Below are 22,986 nucleotides of genomic sequence, written 5' to 3'. Positions count from 1 at the left end.
CTCAAGATCTCTTTTGTGACTTCACACAGACGTTGGTCAAACAGTTCCGGTGCACTCAATCACTTTGAACGATCCGTCACACGGCAATCATGGCCACTATGAAACTGATCACAGCGATGGTGAACGTGACTGCATGCATCGGTCAACTTCGATCAAGCCGTCCAGCTGTACCACGGGCAACGACTGAAGTGCCACGCTAACGATCAAGCACACCGAGCTGAAGGGAAACATGGATGAAGGTGGAAGGTGGAATTGCATAAAAGGAATTGTAATTATAACCAGATTGAATTATTATTAAAATAAAAATATTGGTTTTTCGGAAGTCAGTTCTCGAAGAAGCGCTAGTTTCGTTCAGAGCAAGATAAAATCTAATCAATCCGACGTCTTGGGAGGGATCATTGCTATGGTTTAGGAAGGAGTTTTTAGTGGGGAATTTACACCAGAAGCAAGAACTTTGCCAATTAAAATGCGAAATATAAAATGAAGCATAGTTTTCTTGAATCCACATTACATCATTTACATGATTTTTCAGCACAATTTGGATATCAAGAGCGGATTAGACTTTCGTACTTCACTTTTATTACACTGTTTACTTTACTTTCAATACAATTCATTGTTGGCATATTAGTTCCATTTTTTTCTGATTGTAAGTGTGAATAGTGCTAATGCTCGTATTAAATCACAAAATCTAACTCACTATTAACGTTGTTAAACTAAAACTCGAATTGAAAGTAAAAACCCGTCCAAAAACAGAAAAGAATACTTTCTCAATACGACTAGAATTTACATTCCTCGCTGTTGCTTTCGGTAGTAAATTGATGCGTCGATTGTCCACCGTTATCAGCATCCCTTCCACCACCACTTCTGTACCGGTTACTCGGTAGTTGATCGTGTTCCGGCGTTTTCACTTGCTGCTCCAAGAGAAGCTGCTGATCATGTCTGGAAACAGCTCAAGATGAACTTTTGTGACTTCACACATACGTTGGTCAAACAGTTCCGGTGGACTCAATCGTTTCGGACGATCCGTCACACGGAAATCATGGCCACTATGAAACTGATCACGGCGCTGGTGAACGTGACTCGGTATGTATCGGTCAACTTCGATCAATCCGTCCGGCTGTGCGACGGGTAACGACTGAAGCGCCACCGATTGTCCACCGTTGTCAGCACCCATACCACCACCACTTCCGTACCGGTTACCCACCGGTGGTTGACCCTGGCAGGCCCTCACGGAATTCCGCTGTTGCACCAGGATCCTCGTTCCAACCTGATTGCTACGCTCGGCTGGTCAAGACCTTTTCCGGCTTCCTTGGTTTACCGGTGTTAAACGTCTGGCAGTCGGCCTCCTTTATTTTGGTCTTGGGCTGCAGCGGTGGCGGCGGCAGAGTAGTCGAGTTTCGTCATCCGGTCCATGATGGTGTTGACACAGGATTTCGTCTACCAGCTGTATCGAATCTTTTAAGCTGGGCGGGTCGAAGCTCTCCAGTGTAAACTCATCCGGCCTTCCGTTGCTGCCTCCTCGGCTGCCTCTTCCCGGTTCCGAGCAATCTAACGACAATTTGTCCCGATCCCATGTGATTGGGAGGCAGACGAACGTATTTCTTCGAACGCGCACAGATTATTGCGAGCACTTTTGTGTTCTGCACTGCGACTGCGAATTTAAATCAACAAAACAAAAACATCGGCAGGTCAGTGATGCCAGAAAAATAAAAAAATATCCTGGTAGCACATCTGAAAGGTGTCGAAGTGTGTCAAAAGGTGTTTTTGGTGTGTGAAACGGGTGTTTAACACAAGGTGTCAGAGTTTCCAACCCCTTGTGTCCTGCCTTCGTTCTCCTTGGCTATTAGCTACACGGGCGAGACAAAGCTCTATTGACTGAGCCCGTGTATCGAGAACGGTGGGATTTTGGACGCTTTGCGAACCGCAACGCAATGGCGGTGGTCCAAGATAAGGGCGAAAGTAACATGAGAGAGTTCTCTTCATCGACTCTCTCTTCTTCAAATTAATGTGACAAGATGCAAGTATTGTTGATTTTTTGGTCATAAATCGCTAGGTTGCGATGCAATCTAGCGTCTAAGTGTAAAAAAGTTTGATTGAATTTGCATCTTGTCACTTTAATTTGAAGAAGAGAGAGTCGATGAAGAGAACTCTCTCATGTTACTTTCGCCCTTATTTAAACTCAATCTAGATATAAATTCTATGGATTTTCAAAAGCGAAAACTGCTTGCAAATATTATTGTATTTTTATTGTAACAACGATTCATTTGACGCCATTCAATTAATTGTATTTGTATTGTAAGAACAATGAAAAAACATTAAGATATATTGTTTTCTTTTGAAAATTGCCCTAAAAATGTCTCATAAAAACACAATACATTCTATTGTTTTTCGCGAAAAAGTGTATGAAAATTTTCTCAAAATTTTATGGTAAAGATACATAACGACCACCATTTTTATTGTAAAAGTGCCATTTACTATTCGCCGAATGGTATACAGTGACGATTCGTTCGTTGAGAGCTCGTTAGATGGGCTGTCTCGATGGTTGAATGTTCACTGGTTGGGGCCAAACCCAACTAAAAAGCACTGTCAATGTCAAAATAGATGTCAAAACGAGTTTGACGTCTGACCGCCGTCGCATCACAGCTCCTGTATACAGAACGTTTACGCAAGTATGTGAGTGTTCCGTGACGTATTTCTCGTCACTTGCGTGTGTCTAGAGCATTTTGATCAGTTGCCCCAACGAACGAACACGATTCGCTAATCGGGGCGCAGTCGTGACCCAACCAGCGAATCCGGACTGTAGAACAATAGGGGTGATGGCTCGGGTGATGGTGAGTGTGTAAATTACAATACGTTTAATGGTGAATATTTTTCGAAAAAATGATGTTGTAACAATAACATTTATCGTATTTTTAAATATGATATTTTTTATCAGGGCAGCGCACTGCTTTCGACGTTATGTTTAACGCATAGGAAAGGCAGCGGAAGTCGATTAAGTTTTTTCGGAAATCAATTCAGTGCTAAGCGCACAATATAATAAGCGAATCCATCTGATCGATGTTTTAATCGACAAAAGCACATACGACCTTTTCAAATCGAGCTCCAGATTTAATCACAAGTTAACATCCCTTGTTTTAAAGTGACCTTGCGCCCGTAAAAAATGTCGCATCGTCTGTTGCCGTCACGTCGCGAAGTCGCGAAGTACACGCGCGTGTTTGTGCAACTGTGTTGGTGCTTTTGTTGTTGGTGGATCGTCCGTGCGGTGCATTCTTTCTCGCCTTCCATCGCAGTTTTGTCGTTTTCGTTCGCGATTCGATTCCCCATCGCTGTCCCGTGTGCGTGTGTCACTCCAGCCCACCAGCAAGACACATTCTGCCTGCCGTGCGTAATCGAAAAGACGGATAAAATCGAGCATCCGGTGGTGCACATATTCGGAAGAGATTCTGGTGCGTTCCGACGACCGAGTGTGGTTTTACAAACATCGCGTCGCGGTTTTCGCGGAATCGGTGGTGCTTCTGCTGACAGAAGCGTCGTGCGGTGATTCAGAAAGTGGCAGCTGCGAAGAAAGTGTGTGCGGAGGAGTGCAAAAAAGGGAAGAAAAAACGCAGTGGCAGCAGTCAGCAGTGCAAGATCTGGCAGCGGAAAAATCGAATTTTTCATCCCCATTGTTGACGTGCTGGTTTCGAACGGTACCCGCTACGGATTCTCAGCAGCTGCGGGAAGACCCTGGTGCGGATAGGCTCACTTTCACCGTCGCCTCCAGGAGATTGTTCTGCGGGAAAGTACTTCGAACCCGTAAAAGTGTTGGCGATTTTGTGTGTGGGATTTTTGCTCCTCTGCCTGAGCTGCGCTGCTGTGACATTTGGCTTTTTAAGGGATTGGATTCTGTCGACGAAGGCAAGCGGAACGACGACGACGACGGCGAAGATGGGTGAGCATTCGTTGCAGCAGCCGCAGCCGAGTAGTGGCGGCGATCCGCACCAGCAGCAGGCCGGAGGCGAAGGAACTTCAACGACGACGACGACGACGTCGACGGTCTCTCGGCAACAGTTGGAAGGGGAATTGCGTGACATCCGGCAGCTGTTGTGGGGTCCCGTCATTCGGCCGGAAGTGTTCCGACGGTGGTCCCAGGGATTCGATTTCAGTGCGTACGAACCATCGGCGCTGGTCCAGCACGACGGCGGACCCTGTTGTGTAATCGCTCCGGTGCAGGCCTATCTGCTGAAGATTTTGCTGATGGAAACACCCGGACACAGCTTCAGTGATGTAAGTATGGGCGAAGGGGGTTGGTGGGGGTAGTAGTTATTACGTTTATTGATGCAATTTATGATGCGAATGTTGGTACATGTGCATTACTGATGTAAATTCTTGTTCGACCTTGTGCAATGTTTTGTAACATTACGATACAAGATGTAAACTATAGTGGATTCTACATTTCGAGATCATCTACAAGAAAATGATATATTGATGGTTATCTCTATACATTGTCAGAATATACCCAAGTAACCACAAGCATTATAACATAACATTAATTCAACCGTATGTGAGTATAGCTAATGCACGATAACTTCTATTCAACATCTGTCAAGTGATAAAGCATTAAACCTACATTATGAATGCATTGAAGCATTAAGGGTTTTTTGACAGTTCAATATACCGTCAAGGCGCCATTCACCGTGGGGGCTCCATTCACCGTGTGCCTTCGAATATTTTTTCATTATTTCCATATTATGATTGAATGATATGACAATTTCCCTTCAATTTCACCAATACAACACTAATGTACTGTTACCATGCCATAACGCTCATTAGAAACATTTAAAAGTATCATTTTGACACTAAAGTGTGTTTACATGAAGCGGGTTTCTGCTCGTTCACTGCATTCATAGTGAAAAAACGAAAACTGCGCTAAGGTGATTTAAGCGATAAACTAAATGTAGTAACGTTTTTATTCCACCAAGAAGCAATTAAATTCACATATCAGGTATGTATGTTCCATTACCGAAATAAGTTTTAACAAGAAAGTACGATTACTCGTACTTTTTAATTGAAACAAAAAGGCACGGTAAATGGGTACCCTAAAAATCAATGGTCTCCATTTATCGTGCCCCATGTTGTCCCATATATCTAGAAAAAAATCGAAAATTTGAACATTCATTTTTCTAATAAAATCTTGCAAGTTATTACTTGAAATGAATTTAAACGAAGAAAATTCCCTTGGCTGGGTTGTTTTGATCATTTTTAAACAAAGAAGAATAAAATTTCTCATACACGGTGAATGGGTCCCTACTACCACGGTGAATGGTGACCTACCACGGAATTAGGCGACCCTACTACCCTTTACTAATTGTACTATATCACCAAATTTTGTGAAAAAATTTCTACTTCTGTGGATATTGCTTTAATTTTAACCTATAATGAAGACTATTAAAAGCGGCACCAACAATGTTTATAAGACTGGTGTCAAATGACAGCCCTTATTTGCCCCGAATCTTCGTAGATCCACGGTGAATGGTGCCTTGACGGTAGTTCTAAAGTGGCGTTGTTTAATGCTTCATTGCATTGCCATTTTAAAAGCCTTATAGTAAACAATAACGCAGGCATTTGTTGCTTTATGTATACCATTACTAAAGTATGCATCATTTTTTAACATGTAAACAATAAATCCACATTCAGGAGAAAAATGCAGAAAGGTTTTGAATGGAAGAACCATTCTAAAGAATACAAAAACTCGAATCCAAAATGTTCATTTCAATTTTGCTTGATTTAGATGTTTAGATTTGGTTGATAAACCTAAATGGTGTTTGTCCTCAAACAATTCATTAATAACTGTATTTACTTTGCTGATTGAAAGAATGAATCGGGCGTCTAATCAATCACGTTCAAGGATATAGAACCATTCTAGGAAAGTATTTTTATATGATAAATGATGTTGCTGAATGAAATGGTTTAACATTTCTTGGTTGGAACATAAACAAAATTATTCACTGAGGGAGCCAACATTATTCAAAACAACGTTTTCAAGCTGTTGAGAATACAGTAAGGTAAAATTTGAGTATACTTTCCTTAAATTGAGCAATTTTCCCGAGAGACAGACATGGCAATTGTAGCACACATCGTAGGCGCGTTCGGATTCTATCGTGGAGCAGCATCAGCAATCAAGGTTCGATTCCCGATACAGAAAAAAAAAACTCATCAGAGTGAGAAAGTTGAAGCAGGATAAAGTAGACAGACGATAAACACCTTTTTTCTTTTGTCCCATTCGATTTTATTGCATTAGCTGTATTTGATTAACAGCTTCTATATGGTACAAGCCTTTTATATACTTTAGCAATGACTAAAGAAAAGCTGGTTGTTGAAGCATTATATACACAATAGTAGCGCCACTTTCAACTGTAACCATACTTTAATGGTACCTATATATAGCAACTTTATATCGCAAGTCATATAATACACTATAAAGTGAAATTAATGCTCAATATACAGCTCCATGGTTACTTGGGTAATGATTTGATTTGAAATTTAAAGCTGCCATCTGTAAAGAATCATTTCTAAGGTACGCGGTTATAAAGCTGGACCATGCTGAATAAGTCTCTGTTCGATTGAAGATGATGTGGTTCAGAAAATTTCCGGATTGGAAATGTTCTCAACTTCCTTGAGTTTGGAGTATCTTAGTGTTAGCAATGTGTAATAGCATTATTTGGCAGAATGCGAGCATGTCAGAGTTCCAATTTTAAAAACCATGTTAAAAATACATTCATACGTGTTTGCTATACAATACGGTTGAAAGGATACACACTAAACTATGCCTAAAAGGGCAACCTCTTCTTCTAATGTCGATTCCACTAACTGTCGATCTAGGGGTTAGACACTGTGAAATCCGGAGCAACTCTGATCAATCCTGAGTAACTCTTTTCGCTCGAATCCATTCAGAAACGTCTCTACGAAGCCGGAAATCGGGCAAGACTGTTCGATTTTTCACTGGTATCAGGCAACCTTTCGGGCAAACCAGAGTTATCCAGAGCTATCCAGAGGAATTCTGGATACAACACTCAGGGATGGGAACACTCACTTGCAAAGACTTACACTCACTTGCTATTTTCTCAGTTCAGAAGCGTGCTATCAAGAAACGATGTATGGGCGACTTTTGCCTTGTGGTTTTGTCTGAAAGTTTGCCGAATAGAGTAGTAGTCACACAAGCACACCAAAGTCGGGAGAGAGCTGTGGAAGCGACTCTCCACGAGCTGAGTGTAATTTACATTCACCTAGTGGAGAGTTGCCTTCACAGCTCCCTCACGACTTCGATATGCGTGTGCGACCTCTACTCTATTCGGCAAACTTTTAGACAAAACCAAAAGGCAAAAGTCGTCCATACCTATATCGTTTCTTGATAGCACGCTTCTGAACTGAGAAAATAGCAAGTGAGTGTAACACTTTGCAAGTGAGTATTCCTATCCTTGGCAACACTTCGATAACAGAGTTACTCTCGCTGTATTTGTCTTGCCCCTAGTTTATTGCCAAATTCAGTTTTTCGCATTCTGCCACAAACTTATCCATATATTCCTGTGCTCTAACATTCAAAGTTTCCCAGTTGTTTGCCGTTACAATTATTTCGAAATCATCAGCATTCTGAACCAATGTGATTCCTTCTGCGCGTATGTCGTGCAATACAGTGGTGTGCACGTTAAATAGTGTTGGAGACAAGACATCTCCTTGTGGCATCCCGTTCGAAACTCTTCGCGAGATCACCCCATGATGCTGGTGTAGAACACTCTTCCCGTTCTTTAGAAAAAAAGGATATCCACGTTACGACCTCAACGGATGCTCCTATACTAGCTAACGTTTCTACCAAAGTGTCTGTGCGATCAGCATTAAACGCGTTCGACAAATCTACGCATATTAATACAGTCAGTTTGTTTCTTTTTATTTCATTGACGACAAATGAAATTGCAGTGGATGTTGAGTTTCCTCGCCGAAACCCGAATGCCTTCTCTGGCATGATGTTGTTCTGGTAAAGGTGATTTTGTAGAATATCTAACACAGCTGTATTCATTACCTTGGTCATGGTAGGTATCAGTGAAATCGGTCTTTTCCCTTCTACCGTTGATTGATGTCTGCCTGGCTTTGGTATTGCTACAACTTTGATGGTCTTAAGTTCCTCAGTTAGGGTACCACGAATTCACATTCGATTTAAATCTTCGGTCACGTTTTCCGCTACTCTTGGACTTAGTTGACGTGGTACTTCATATGAAACACTGTCCTCCCCTGGGGCAGATCTTCGTTTCTTCTTCTGGATAATTGCTCTGCGATTCTTATCTTCTTTCCGGTGAGCCTACCGATTTTGTTCCACAACTCGTAGGCACTGGTATGTGGACCAATCTCCTCTGCAAATTCGTCAAACTTCTTTCGGATTTCCACACGTTTTTTTTTTTTTGAATAGCCGCTTTGCGTTTGAACTGGATGAGATTCTGCAAACTGGACGACTACCTATTGAAAGCTCGTCTCGCTTCTGTCTTCTCCTTGCAAGCCTGGTCCACCGAGTCCGACCACCAAAACTTGGGCGTTTTAGTGTCTTTCTTCCCGTTTCACTTCCGAATCTTTTTTATCGCTAATTTCAAGTCCTCTACATTGTGTATTTCGGTTGGTTCCATGCTTGCTATCGAAGATGCTATTTTCTTGTTGTCGTAACAGTACTTTGGACGCTTTTTCTTACCGTTGTTGATAGTAATTTCAATTGCTACGTGGTGACTGCCAATGCCATACGCCAACGTCCACCACTGAACGTTTTGCAGCATCTGTGGAGAGCACATGCTTAGATCTATTGCCGAAGACCTACCCACATCCTGATATTAGCGGGATAAACGTCATGCATCCATCATTCAACAGAAGGCTGTTCGAGTCATTGATCATATCAGCTAGTATTTCACCTTTTCTGTCAACATTCCAGTCTCCCCAGTCTCCATGGTGGGCATTGAAATCCCCTTCAATGATTATTCTGTCAAACCGATGTATAGTATCAAACAGGGGCTTACGTACATGAAAAAAAGACCGATTTTAGCGATAACACCGAAATTACTACAACTTGTGTTCTATTGGATAGAGCAGATAGATTTACTCTGGTATAGCTATGCTCGTTCTTCAAAAGGATCGCCGTTCCCCCGTAACCATTTTGTCTCGAATAAGATGGCATCCAGAGATTCGGTACTTGTTGGTGGTTTCCAGTGCCGCATTGTCTCGGACAAGAGAGCTACATCGAAGCCTTCATCGAATAGAACTCTGTGGATTTCTGCCTTATGTTTACCAAACCTCTGCGCGTTGTACACTGTAGTACTTTTATTGATTTCTTGAACTCCCCGAATTTTACTTGGTATGAGGTAAAAGCTAATTTTATTTATTTATCTTTTTTTCTGGTTACAGCTATGTAATGAAGAAGTGCTTACCTTATTTGGTGTCGGTGTGGTGTGTAACTGACTTTGCGAAATTGAAGTGCCTATTGGTGCACATCTTGAACTTCTGTTTGGTGTTTTCGTCGTTATCCAGTTGAGCGATAAAGTCCGCGTAGAACGTCATCAGCAGGTTCTGTTGCTCCTTTTGTACCCGTTCCATGATCTGCTTGGAAAGACTTTCCAAGCGCTCCTTTTCGTCCACACGTTGATTGTTGTTAAGAGCCACTCCCTTGCTAGCTTCTTCTGCTTCGTTTCCAACAATGAGATTTCGCCTTTCAGTTGTTCTGTCCGCGTTTGTTGTTGTTTTCCTCGTTTTGGTTTGGTTTTCTGGTTTCCCCATGTTCACTGCAGCTTATACTTTCTTCCTTTCGTTGTTGGCAGCCACTGCTCTCGCAGTGGGTCCTTCCAGCGGAATCTGCCTTTTGCCATGTCCGCAAATGTTTCTGCCGGAGTTGGGAACTCTTCAGCATCGTACAGAGCTTCATACACGTTTTGACCTGCGTATGTGAGATTCCTCTTTGTCATAAGCTCTTCTTGATTTTGTCCTGACGTTTGATTTCAGGACAATTCGGATCTGTTGTATTGTGGTCCGTGCTTCTGCAGTTGGCGCACTTCTTACATTTTTGGTATCTTTCGTACTCTTTGTCATCCTCGTGTCGTTCTGCGCATCGCTGGCAGCGTTTTCCACTTCGACAGTTCGCAGTACGTTGATTCGTGCGTAGGCAATTAGGCAGATCACTACCTTTTCCACAAACGGTTGAACGCGGCTAGAGCAGTAGAACAATCTGACCCGTTCTGGTAGACTGTCTACTCTGAACGTCACATTGACGCAATTGGTTGGTATCTTTGCTCCATTCTTAGAAGACGACGGTGTTCAAGAGATCTAGCCAGCTGCAGTAGTTTCTATACTCAGAAAACAGTTCCGGTCGGTTGATTCTGGAAGGGTTTTGAGTGTCGTTGTGAAACATAATGAAAATATTTGTGTTTTGTGACGAATCTTAGAATCTTTTTGGAGTCAGCAGACTGCATTGTTGTCTGGGCTTCCCACTATTCGGTTAATTTTGACAAACACTATAAAAATCAATAATGTAATACTTAGTTGTATCTAGTGTATTCAATTTGCTTATACCTAGTTCACAACATTTGATTTGCTTACGTGATTTAATTTTAACTTTTATTATTTTTATATCTGATAGTTTTTTGAGTAAACCCTAATATATTTCGAATGCCTGATGCTTAATAACGTTTTCTTGCAATATCAATTTAAATTAACTAAGAAACTAATAGTGGGAAAGTGCAGCATTTAATAGTGCTTGCTTATAGATTCGAAGCTAGCGTGTGATCAAGACTTAAGACGCATATTTGACAAAATCGACTAAAACTGGCTAGTTCGACATTGACTAATGTAACCTATTTATGACAAATTAGGCGTTAAATGTATGAAATGTTTGGACAGATGCTGATAGTGCTAGAGATATGGACGAAAGACAACTTTCAAAGATAAAAAACAGTACTAAAATGAGGATCAAATAATTTACATAACGAACACATCGACCATGTAACGGATCATAGACACACCAAAGATTAGTGGATTACAGGGCACAACATGAATTTGAACAATAACATTCCTTGAACCGTGACATGACAAAAGAACAAATTCAAACAAAATCGACCATATGACAAAACCAAAACTTTCACACCTTCTACCGTAACCTTCTGAGTCAGTACGCAACAGTGTCTTACTGGACGACATGTTCCGTGCACGGCTGGTGAACTGCTTCTGAAGGATTACGTTCTCTATCCTATCCAAAGGCCTAGTGAACTGTCGTTGTCCGCGCAAACGCATCGTGCTCCTCCATATAGACGCGAGACGATTGTGCGCACAGTGATGGGAGAGGTTTCTACGTCCCTCGGCGTGCAGCTAGGAACCTTTCAAAAAAAAAAAAGATTAGTTAACCCATTACAGATGATCTATCAATCTAAACTACTGTAGACCTTCAAATGACCACCACCTTTCTGTTCTATTTTCCCCGCAGCTAACACCAGACAAATGCAAAACCCTGCTCATCCAAGCCATCTGCCAGATTCTGATGAAGTGCAAATCCTCCAAGTACCGGATCGTTAGCCTGCAAGCTCGTCAGACCGGCAGCGGTCCGGGAGGCTGCTCCTCATCCGGCAAAGCAACCACCTCTGCCGCGGAAGAGATAGAGGGCGATGCCGAAATGGTGGACGCCCTGGAGAACCTACCACCGAATGAGCAAGTGGAACTAGGGGTGGATGCGGCCTCAACGACGACGACAGAAGCTGCTTCGGATCTGGTCAATCAGAACACCATGGAGGAAGGGTCGGAGGGGAGCGGAAGTGGCGGCGCCGGAACCAGTCCGGATCCGTTGAATCCGGAGACGTTCCACCAGAGGCTTTGCGTCAGCGAGCTGGAACAGATCGATGACGTCGAGAAGTATTACGCCAGCAACTTTCACGTGCTGGCCGATGAGTGCGGAGTGTTGCTGCTGTTGTATACGGTTCTGCTGACGAAGGTGAGTTTCGGGGATTTTTGAATGATGTTAAGTTTCAAAATGATTTTGTTGTTTTCCTGGTAGGAACTTGATAACGTACTAGGTGAAGTGTCGGATACATCGGAACCGCTAATACACGGCACGTACGGTTACGGCAGTCAGGCACTGATCAATCTCATGCTAACCGGGAGGGCTGTTCCCTACGTTTGGGACAACGAACAGGACGTCGGTGGCTTAAGTATGCCGTTTCTAGATTTTTAAACTGAGCTCAGATCGAATAATCGCGCAAAAACCCTCATTTCAGAACTGAAAGGCATCACGCAACAGTCGGACATCGGATTCATCACGCTGATGGAGCAGATGCAGTACTGCACGGTCGGGTTCTTCTACAAGAACCCGAAGAACCCCGTCTGGGTGATGGGCTCGGAAACGCACCTCACGGTCCTGTTTAGCAACGAACGGCGGTTAGTGTCGCAGGAAACGAACAGCGACATGGCCAGGCGGGTGTTCCGGCAGTTCGACACCGAGGGCAGCAACTTCATCCCGAGTCCGCTGCTGCAGGATGTGCTGTGCGCGGTGGATCTCGTTAGCGATCCGGAATAGTAAGTAATTCGAACCAAAGTGAACTGAAGTGAATTTTTTTGAAAAGGGGAATTTTACCGATATTCTTTTCGGGACATACGTACCTTACCGGTCAGACTAAGGCCTGAGTGTCCTCTGCTGTCTCCTTTCTACTCGGTTCATGGCTGTGCGGCTCTAGTATCGCACTCTGCGAAGGGTCCGCAAATCGTCCTCCACTTGATCGACCCACCTTGCTCACTGTGCACCACGTCTTCTTGTACCGGTCGGTCGGATGACTCTCGAGAACCATTTTAACCCACGAGTTGCTATCCGACACTCTGATGACGTGACCCGCTCACCGTAGCCTCCCGATTTTCGCGGTGTGGACGATGGTTGGTTCTCTCAGCAGCTGATGCAGCTCGTGCTCCATTCACCTTCTCCGAGTCGCGTCTTCCATCTGCACACCGCCGTAGATGGTACGCAACACCTTCAGTTCGAAAACTCCAAGGCGCGTTGGTCCTCTGCACGTAGGGTCCATGTTTCGTGTCCATAGAGGACGACCGGTCTAATCAGCGTTTTGTAGATAGTTAACTTCGTGTTAAGGCGAACTTTATTCGATCGTAGAGTTCTGCGGAGTCCAAAGTAAGCACAATTGCCTGCCACAATGCGCCTCTAAATTTCTCTGCTGGTGTCGTTGTCGGCGGTCACCAGTGACGGCGATTTCATCACCGTCGATGTGAATTCGGGGTGGCGGGCGCGGTGATTCCTCCCTGGAGCCCTTTGCCATCATGTACTTTGTCTTCGACACATTAATGACTAGTCCGATTCGCCTGGCTTCACTCTTTAGTTGGATGTACGTTTCCGCCATCGTCTCAAATGTACGAGCAATAATATCAATATCATCAGCGAAACCAAGCAGCTGAACGAACTTCGTGAAAATCATTCATTTCGTTTCATTTATTTCATTTATTTCATTTTATACATGTAGAGTAAGGCTTAATCCTTATTAAATTCTACAATCGGTTTTTTCATTGTCCGGACCACTTCCATAACAAAAATCATTATAATACTATCAAAACAAAAGAAAAAGAAAATATCTGTTTGCTCATTCCATTCACTTATCTTTCCCCATTAAACCAGTTCAAGCATTGCCGATGGAATCTTGAGTATGAATCAATTGATTGGATGTCTGTTGGAAGCAGATTCCATATATTTATTGCACGAACAAAAAAGGAGTCGCCGTAGTGTGAAGAGAAATGCTGAGGAATTACATAGTGTCGTACACGATTGCTCTTGAAAGGTTGTATCTTGTCAGCCAAGTATCGAGGTCCATGGTGAACAATTTTGAATAAAAGAAGACAACATCGCAATTCAAAGTAATTTTGATAAGAACACCCTAAAAGTTGTCGTTGTAAATGTGTTACATGAGAATATCTTGACAAACTGTATACCCATCGTATGCAATGATTAAGAGCAACGCGTAATCGCTCACATGAAGCTGCAGAAGCATTCAAGATTACTTCCAAGCCGTAGGATAAATGAGGCAACAATAAAGATTTGAAGAGGTTAATTTTTGTCGATACTGACAATGCTCCAGCTGTGATTTTAAGATGGCGCAGTGCTGCATAGATCTTACCGCATTTCGAATTGAGTTGGTATGTAGTCCCATTCTAGATTACTCTGGAATATAACTCCTAAGTTACTGGCTTTATCAACGTATTCAATTCGTTCGTTATTTATTATTAGTTCCGGTTAAACGGGACTTGCCTGACGCCTCGAAAAGAAAATTGCTTTTGTTTTTGAGGGATTGATAGGCAGTAGATTCATCAGAGACCACCGCGCCACATTTCTTAGGTCAGCATTTATTAGTCTGGCCATCTCATTCACTCCAATGTCAGTTGAACAAAAATACAGCTGTACATCATCGGCAAACATATGGATCATACAAACTTTTAAAACAGACGGCAGATCGTTAATAAAAAGTGAAAATAATAGTGGCCCAAGGACCGACCCCTGTGGTACCCCCGATAAGATATTAATTGGGGTGGAATGATTACCGTCAATATCAACGACTTGAGAGCGATTACTTAAATACGATTTTACTAAATGTACGGCATTCCACACGTGTTTATCCCCGCTCTCCTTATTACACCCTCTAACGCAATGTTGAACAGCAAGCACGAAAGACCATCACCTTGCCGTAACCCTCTGCGAGATTTGAAGGGACTCGAGAGTGTCCCTGATACTCGAACTACGCACATCACTTGTCGCCTTGATCAACCGTATCAGCTGTTCTCGATCGATTGTATTATACGCCGGTTTGAATTCAATGAACAAGTGATGTGTGGGCACGTTGTATACACGGCATTTCTGCAACACCTGGCGGATGGCGTACATCTGGTCCGTAGTAGCGCGTTCGCCCATAAATCCAGCCTTTTCGATGATTCAGCAGACCAAAGCGTGCATGAAGATGCCAGTGGAAATGAAGAATCTTGCCAAGATGAGGATATCATTCCTATCGAGAAGGAGTCGAACCACTTTTAGGAGGAGCAACTCGCAGATACACCTCGTCGGTAAGCAAGGTCAACCAAAGGTATTCCACATGAGCGTTATATGGCGGATGGAAAGTTAGCTAAGTGTCAGCAAGATGAGCCTCGTAGCTACCAGCAGGCGGTGAGTGGTCCCGAGAGTGATCACTGGAAGGCTTCCATGAACGACGAGCTGAAGTCGCTGCGGGATCGAAGGTAAGACACGTTGGTGTGAATACGGCGTATTTGAATGGCGATTCGAAGGAGACCATCTATATGCGGGCACCACCTAAAACTATGAGTTGGAAGTGACAAGGTTTGTCGAATGCGCCTGTTTGTGCGGAAGAAGAACGCCAGCACAGTGTACGTCCTCGTCTATGTGGATGATATGCTGGTCGTCACCTCCCATGACAAGGAATACGACGGGATTGTGAAGGCTTTGACTACGGAGTTCCAAATAACAACACTTGGAGAGGTAAAGCATTTCTTGAGGATAAGACTGACGAAGGAAGGTAACGATCCAAGCAGTAGGATCAAGCTGGTTGAACAGTTTGGACTTGCGGATGCGAAAGTAGTCCTTATTCCTATGGAGGTCGGATATTTACAGCAAAAAGAGGAGTTGGAAAGTCTACCGAACAATCACAAGTTCCATAGCCTCGTCGGTGGTTTGCTGTACCTATATTCACCGACCCGGCCAGACATCGCTATAAGTCGATTATTGGAAGGCAGGTGAGCAATCCAATGAATGCGGATTGGACGGAAGCGAAAAGGATTCTGCGCTACCTGAAGACAAAGAAGAACTTCAAGGGTACTCGGACGCAGACTGGGCCGGGAATTTGGAGGACCGGAAATCGAATTCGGGTTACATATTTCGCTTTGGTGCTGGCTTGATTTCGTGGTGTGCCAGAATGCAAGCGTGCGTGACTTTTTCATCGACCAAGGCGGAGTACATTTCGTTAGCAGCTGAAAGTTGTCGGGAGCTGCTTTGGGTCAAAAAGTTACTGAAGGACTTCTCTGGTTCCCAGCAAATCTTCGAAGACAATCAAAGTGAAGGATTTGGCAAAATTACGCAACATAAATGTGATATATTTCCCATGGTTGTGCTACTTTTCCCTGAATGTCGGTTCCCCGAATGTCGTTTCCCCGAACGCCGTTTCCCCGAATGCCGTTTCCCCGAATAACCCTTTTCCCCGAATGCCGTTTGCCCAAATAAGTACGTTTCCCCGAAAAAAAATAATGTACTGTCAAAAAATGATTAGATGCTACTGGCTAGGCCGCTTTTATTAGTTTTATTTCTAAAGTATTGTCGGCTAACACTTAATCATAGGAAACTTCCTTCCTACAAAGATGGTTGTTCTTTCGAGTTCTTTGGGAACTGTTAACATTATAGTTAATATTGATCCACTAAAAATGTTCCTTAAATTTGTGTTAACGTCGCAGCTAATATAGCATCACTAGAAATTTTCCCTTCTTTCAAAGAAGGCGATTCTTTCAAGTTTTAATTAACATCGTAGTTAATATAGTTTCACTAGAAATTTCCCCTTCTTTTAAAAATGCAGTTCTTTCAAGTTTTAATGCTAAAAAGTTTTTTTTAACATCACAACTAATATAGTTTCCCTAGAAATTTTCCCTTCTTTCATAGAAGGCGGTTCTTTCAGGTTTTAGTGCTAACACATTTTTGTTAACATGGCAGCTAATATAGTTTTCCTAGAAATTTGCCCTTCTTTCAAAGAAGGCGGTTCTTCCAAGTGTAAATGCTAACAAGTTTTTGTTAACATGGCAATTAATATAGTTTTTGAAATAACTAGTACTGACAAAGTTTCCGTTGAAGTTGTTGTATTTAGTTAAATCTCAGTTAAATCATGTACATACACACATACATATTTTTGAAGAATATATAAAAACTAGTGAATTAACGTTGAACCATTCGTCATTGTAATCATTGTCATCATCAAGAATTTAAAAGCAGTTTTCTCGTTCAAAACAAAAAATTTTGCCATGAAAATGTATTCACTGCATTCCACATGAGGAATGGAATACAGTGAATATATTTCCATGGTCATTGTTTTGATTTCCAGTGAAAAAACTGCTTTTAGTTTTCCGAAAAATGATGACAGATACTTGAGCCTTAAAACTACTTCTTTCGCGTTTCGGGAAAACGGGAATTCGGGGAAACGACATTCGGGGAAACGGAATTCGGGGAAAAGGGACATTCGGGGAAACGGCGTTCGGGGAAACGACATTCGAGTAAAAGTAGCACAATCATTTCCCATCGGCGGACATGTTGGCGGACATACTAACAAAACCGCTGAACAGGGTGAAGCTGGAGAACAGTGATGGCAGCACTGTACCATTGAGCATCGTTGTGCCATTGAGCATCACGCATTCATCAAATACGCAATCGACAGTGTGAATGGACCATTAGTGTAACGCAATGGGGCATGAATGAAGAGAGAAAAGGAGATGAATAAAGATCACACCTCGACCTAAAGACGTGTTTTACTGCTTTCTCTGCTATTTTCCATCCAATAATATCGGCATGGGTAGCGTTGAAGAAGAATCACAACAAAACTTCGCTAGGACAAAAGGTGACCCTCCTGAAGCATATCACATATCAGAACTACCGCAAAGATCACGAAAAACTACGCAAGGTTGGAGAACTCCGGATTCTGGATGCAAAAGTGTTTGAAGGTTGCTCTCATTCTTCGCGGACTACCACACTCGGAAGAAGAATTGTCGAGCATAACGTGGCGCAGCGAAATACCAACGAGAGGTTAAAGAAGGCGCCAAGCAACGAAAGAGCCAAGCCAGTAAATACGTGAAAAATTAAGGAAACAAGGGGCATTTACGTTCATGATCCGAAGCCATGGTGATGTATCGAAATCCTGGATTGTGGACTCCGGCGCGACTTCTCACATCGCCAACGATCAATGGTCATTCCTGAGTTTGGGCAGTACTGTGCGACCATTTCTGCTGCACCCCCGAGCTTGATATCAGTGACGAAGCTTGAGAAGAAAGGTATCCGTACCGTATTTGATGACAATAGATGCAGTATGTGCTTCAATGGAACTGAAATGACAACGGTAGATCGAGTTAGTGGTCTGTACCGACTAAACGCGGTCGAAAACTCGTTCCTTGATGGTAAGCAATTGTCAACATAACAAACATTGTTAACACTTGTGGCACCACAGACTCGGTCACAGAGATTCAAATGTCCTAGGTGAGATTGAACGGAAGCACTTGGTTTCCGAGATCCAAATGAAGTGACCGGCTCTTCCATTGGTAGCTGTAAACACTTCAATGGAGATCCTTGACATCGTTCATAGTGATGTAAGCGGCCCGATGACGAAAACTCCAGGCGGATACAGATATTACTTGGCCATGATAGACCATGATCACAGGGGAGGAGAAATCGGAAGTTAAGGACAGATTTCGTGAGTGTGTACGTATGGCAAAACACCAATTTGGAAAGAAGCCGAGAATTATCCGATCGGACAGGGGAGGCAAGTTTACGAATCAGAGAATCCGGAAACTCTACGTTGGAGAAGGCATCAATGCGGAGCAGAGTTTAAAATTTTCATTTTCAATGAATGAAATTCAACGTGAATTTTGAAAATTTTCAACTGAGGGATCAAAATAAAATTCATTTTGGTGAATGAATTTTTCACCTATTCATTCATTTTTCTGTCACTGACAATTTTCACTGAGAAATATAACTGGACCGTAACTCCCGATTATACTTCCAATCACGTCATAACTTGTGTATAGTAGTAAATTAGAATATTGATTATGTTCTCTATTTGTCCATTAAGTCGGATTGTGCGTCTGTTAACAGAAATTGGACATTTTACGGCGTGCGAAAAAATATTCGTGACAGAGAATTGAATGAGAAAAGAGAGGCATTCAGCTGACAATGAATGTGGTCAAACACGAATGAAAAAATGAGAATGTCAATCTTCACTCTCAATCTTCGAATTTTTTACTCTCTGATGCGGAGTATACGACTGGATACCGGATTTAAGCCATTTGAAAGTGTTCGGTTGTGGCGCGTGTGTTTGGATCCGTGGAAGGACCCCTGATCGATGAAAGCATTGACGAAGTTGCTGTACAAATAACGGATGTGATGGATGCTGAGCAGGAGGGCGTTGTTAATCGTGGTGAACTTGATGATTCCTTGCAATTTTACGAGGCCGAACATGAAACTGGAGAGGCTGTGCATCAAGATGTGCCAGAAGTTGAGCACCAAGTGTGTGGTGAATCTAACGGAATTGCGGCAGTTCGTCGATCAACTCGATCAACTGGAGTGTGTTCGGAGAGATTCGCGGAAACCATCAGACTGGTCATTCAACAAGCAGAACCGAAAACATTCGAAGAAGCTGTATCCGGTACAGAGCACAAAAAATAAAGAAATGGGAGATCATCGAACTACCTCCAGGTCGTAAGGCAATAGGATACTAATGGGTCTACAAGCGGAAGCAGGATTAGACCGGTTAAGTGGCAAGATAGAAAGCCAGACTAGTGGCCGAAGGATTTTCTCAAGAGTTCTGGACGGATTATGACCGAGTATTTGCTCCGGTCGTAAAGCAAGTAGCTTTTCCGACTGTTTTAACACTCGCAAGCAGGGACCAGATGCTGATGCGCCATTTGAACATCAAAATAGCATGACAACCTCCAGGCTTCAAGAACAGCAATTCCAACGACGTGTGCAGACTACGAAAAAACCTATATAAACTGAAACAAGCAGCGAGAGTTTGGAACCATTAACATTTTCAGGAAGATGGGATTCCCAAGCTCCACAGCCGATTCTTGCCTGTACGTGAAGCAAGCAACGAAGTTCCAAATGTATCTCCTGATCTACGTCGATGATGTTGTCATGGTTGTCCAAACGGAGTCGGAGTACTGTGCTTTGGTTGCAACACTTGAGAAGGAGTTCAAGATCACGAAGTTAGGAGATCTTCACTCTTGCTTGGAATACAGATTAGGATGGAAGCTGGAAGGATGATGACCGGCTTTCTACAACAAAAGGAGGAAGCTTTGCATAATCCAGAGCAGTTCCAGAACCTGATTGGGTGTTTGCTGTATATCGCCGTTAACACCAGGCCGAGTGCGGCGATTGCAAGTTATATTTTTAAGTTTTGTGGTGGTCTAGTCAACTGAAAGTACAGCAATCAAACTGCTGTTTCGTTAACAATAACTTCAATAGATGCGTAAACAAACTGATGGATGACCTGGACGAACCGTTGAAGCTGCCTGTACGCGTTTATGAAGCTAACCAGAGCTGCATAGCTCTAACTGTTGCAGATAGAACTACAAGCAAATAAAAAAAAAACATATGTATACACGAAATACTGCTATGTGAAGGACCTTTTGAAGAATGGAGTTTTTATTATTCCACTGCCTATACTGTGCTTGTTGATCGATTCCACTGCCTATACTGTGCTATTCGACCAATCTTGGTCCGCAATGTGGCGATTCGGTTCTTCAAACGTCACATCCAAGCGTGTTTTTGTATTCTTCTGAGGCGTGTGCGACCTTAACCGTCTCTTTGCAGGCGCGTCCGCAATCCCAACATCTTGGCACCAGCCACCGCAGCTGAATACACAGTAAACTGTAGATCCTCGAGGTTCTGTACGGCCTCCAAGTACTGTAGTAAAGTTTCCTGGTTAAGGATGCTTACAGCACTTGTTAACCGCTAGGAATTCCGCAGCTTTGGTATTCGAGACATGTGGTCTGTCTCACGGAACTCCATGAATTATGTGACCGTGAGGAGCGCTAGTTCATCTCGCAGTTGTTGTCGTTATCCACTGATGATCCTGGAACTTGTGTGCACTTGTGTTCGATGCATCCAGCCAAACAGAACTTCTTTTCGACATATCGTTCGATCTTGTCCTCCCCTTTCCCAATTCCAGCTGTTGCTCTGTCCTTCGTCACAGGGCCAGCTCCAGTAGGGGCTCCCTCCTCGGGTGATCGCATTCTAGAGCTTCGTCTTGATTTTGTCTCCATGTTGGGTATGCTTTCATTCCCGGAGCTTCCGCTTCTCATATGGTGTTTTTTTCATGGACGCCCCGGAGTTATTTTAGCTGAGCTCCCACCTCTCACTAAAAGACTCCATTCCGACTAACCTTTCCAATTCTTTTTCCGCCAGCGTGGACCTGATGCGCCGAAAGCTGGACCCGGAGAGCCTCGGGATCATCCTGCTGAACGACTTCATGAACGAGTTCTTCCCGACGGAGCAAAAGTCCGTCCCGGACACGTTCGACCTGCTGCACTACAACGGCATCCCGAACTCGAACAGCGACAACCGGGTGCGCTACAGCAAGGGCCAGGCCATCCAGCTCGAGAGCGACGTACGGATGTGCAACCCGTCGGATCCGATGCTGACCTGCCTGCAGACCAAGTGGCCCAACATCGAGGTCAACTGGAACGATGCGCGGACACCGTCGCTGAATTGACCGCACTAGAGAGAGAGAGAGACGAGTGCACGCCACGTTTGTTTGTTCGTTTGTTGGAGGTACCCTCGGACCTGATCGAAGATCTGCCTCTGCGTGGATAAACCAAAAACCTCCCGGAATTTTTTTCTGTTTATCGGGACAGACAACTTCGGTTACAAGTGATGATTGTAACGGATGCAACTTCTCCAAAATCTGTTTTAAAGCGAATCCACATAGACATATTTATCTCACACTCACACAGTCATACGCAGTTGAAGCAACCAATCACACAAACTAATCTACAGAATAGAAGCAAAAAAAGGTTTTGAATCGGTCTAACATGGCTTCGCAAGATGAACTGAGTGAATACCGTTCGATGGACTGATCCACCGGTGAGCTAAATTCACTCGGGACGAGAATTGCTGACACTACAGCGAAGTCATTTCCAATCAAAAATTCTGATTGAAAATGGCCCACTCTAGTGTCAAAGTTCTCGCACGGAGTGAATTCGGTTCACCGATAGATAAGTTCATTGTATGTTGTTCACGCATGAGTGTTCATTTTCAAGTGAATGGATCAACCTTTTCCCTCAACGAATGCCAAACATGAATATCGTACAACAGCATAAACATACGAATTCATTTTTGCCGACAAGCTATAGATTCATTCGGTTCATCGCGTAATTTAATGTTAGACTGCTACAAAATTCAATAAAAACTAACTCTGACACAAAGTAGAGAACTTAACGAAATATGTAGAAACAACAGTTAGCACATAAACAACTAGAAACAGAAAAGCGAGTTCCCCTTATCTACTACTACAATTACCAAAAAAAACGACAGCCATTATAACCAATTCTCAAACTTCTCAGAATAGTAAATAAAACCAAACAACAGATCAATCATTTAGAAAACAGAAGGAAACAAAACCAGCTGATCAGAAAACCAATCAACGAGAAACAATACAAAGAAAAGGAGAGATGTAGAAAAGAGGAAGCAGAACCGCTGCAACCACCCTCAGAGAAGCGACAAGTGACCTGCGAAACAGAAACGTGTGAATGCAAACCATGCGCCGAAGAAGGAAGCGAGGCACTGGAAACAAGGACAAGGGGCAACAACCGAGACAGGGAGATTTGTGTGTTACTTATTGGTTTTAGCACCCCCTAGGCCCAAACACCTTCTTCCTTCTCGAAGCCGCCGGAGATATTATTGAATTCCATTTCCCCCCTGCAAACGTATATAATGTGTAGACTTGACCTTAACTGATTGAAAAAAAAATAAAAATAAAAATGGATAAACGCGCGCGTAGGATTACAAATTAGAAGAGACAAGAAATACGACGAAACGAAATCAAAGAAAACGTACCCGTTGGAATGAAGCGATATAATATATATGATGAAGAATCACAGATACCTTATTGCGACGAAACAAGAAAGGTTATTGACAGAGAAATAGAGGCAAAGAACACCCTGGCGAAGGCGAAATACTTTCGGCAGCCGAAACGT

The 22,986-nt window shown here is 43.1% G+C and overlaps 1 protein-coding gene across 1 annotated transcript; it reads left to right on the top strand.

Moving 5' to 3' along the window:
* The first annotated feature begins 3,233 nt into the window (after positions 1–3,233).
* Positions 3,234–22,898, top strand: LOC109401876 (ubiquitin carboxyl-terminal hydrolase MINDY-3 homolog). The gene is made up of 5 exons (XM_019674472.3): positions 3,234–4,266; positions 11,483–11,983; positions 12,047–12,200; positions 12,267–12,564; positions 21,197–22,898. Exons 1-5 carry the CDS (start codon positions 3,928–3,930, stop codon positions 21,501–21,503), a joined length of 1,599 nt encoding a protein of 532 aa, XP_019530017.3. The 5' UTR covers positions 3,234–3,927; the 3' UTR covers positions 21,504–22,898.
* Positions 22,899–22,986: the final 88 nt, after the last annotated feature.

This window comes from Aedes albopictus, chromosome 1 (assembly GCF_035046485.1).
Source record: "Aedes albopictus strain Foshan chromosome 1, AalbF5, whole genome shotgun sequence".
Classification (NCBI taxonomy): domain Eukaryota; kingdom Metazoa; phylum Arthropoda; class Insecta; order Diptera; family Culicidae; genus Aedes; species Aedes albopictus.
Note: the sequence above shows the minus strand (reverse complement) of the source record. Positions and strands in the feature narration are given on the sequence as shown.

Coding starts and splice junctions, on each gene's coding strand:
- LOC109401876 (XM_019674472.3), top strand. CDS start 3,928: ATGGGTGAGCATTCGTTGCAGCAGCCGCAGCCGAGTAGTGGCGGCGAT. Junction 11,984..12,046: donor ATACGGTTCTGCTGACGAAG/GTGAGTTTCGGG, acceptor TTTTCCTGGTAG/GAACTTGATAACGTACTAGG. Junction 12,201..12,266: donor ACAGGACGTCGGTGGCTTAA/GTATGCCGTTTC, acceptor CCCTCATTTCAG/AACTGAAAGGCATCACGCAA.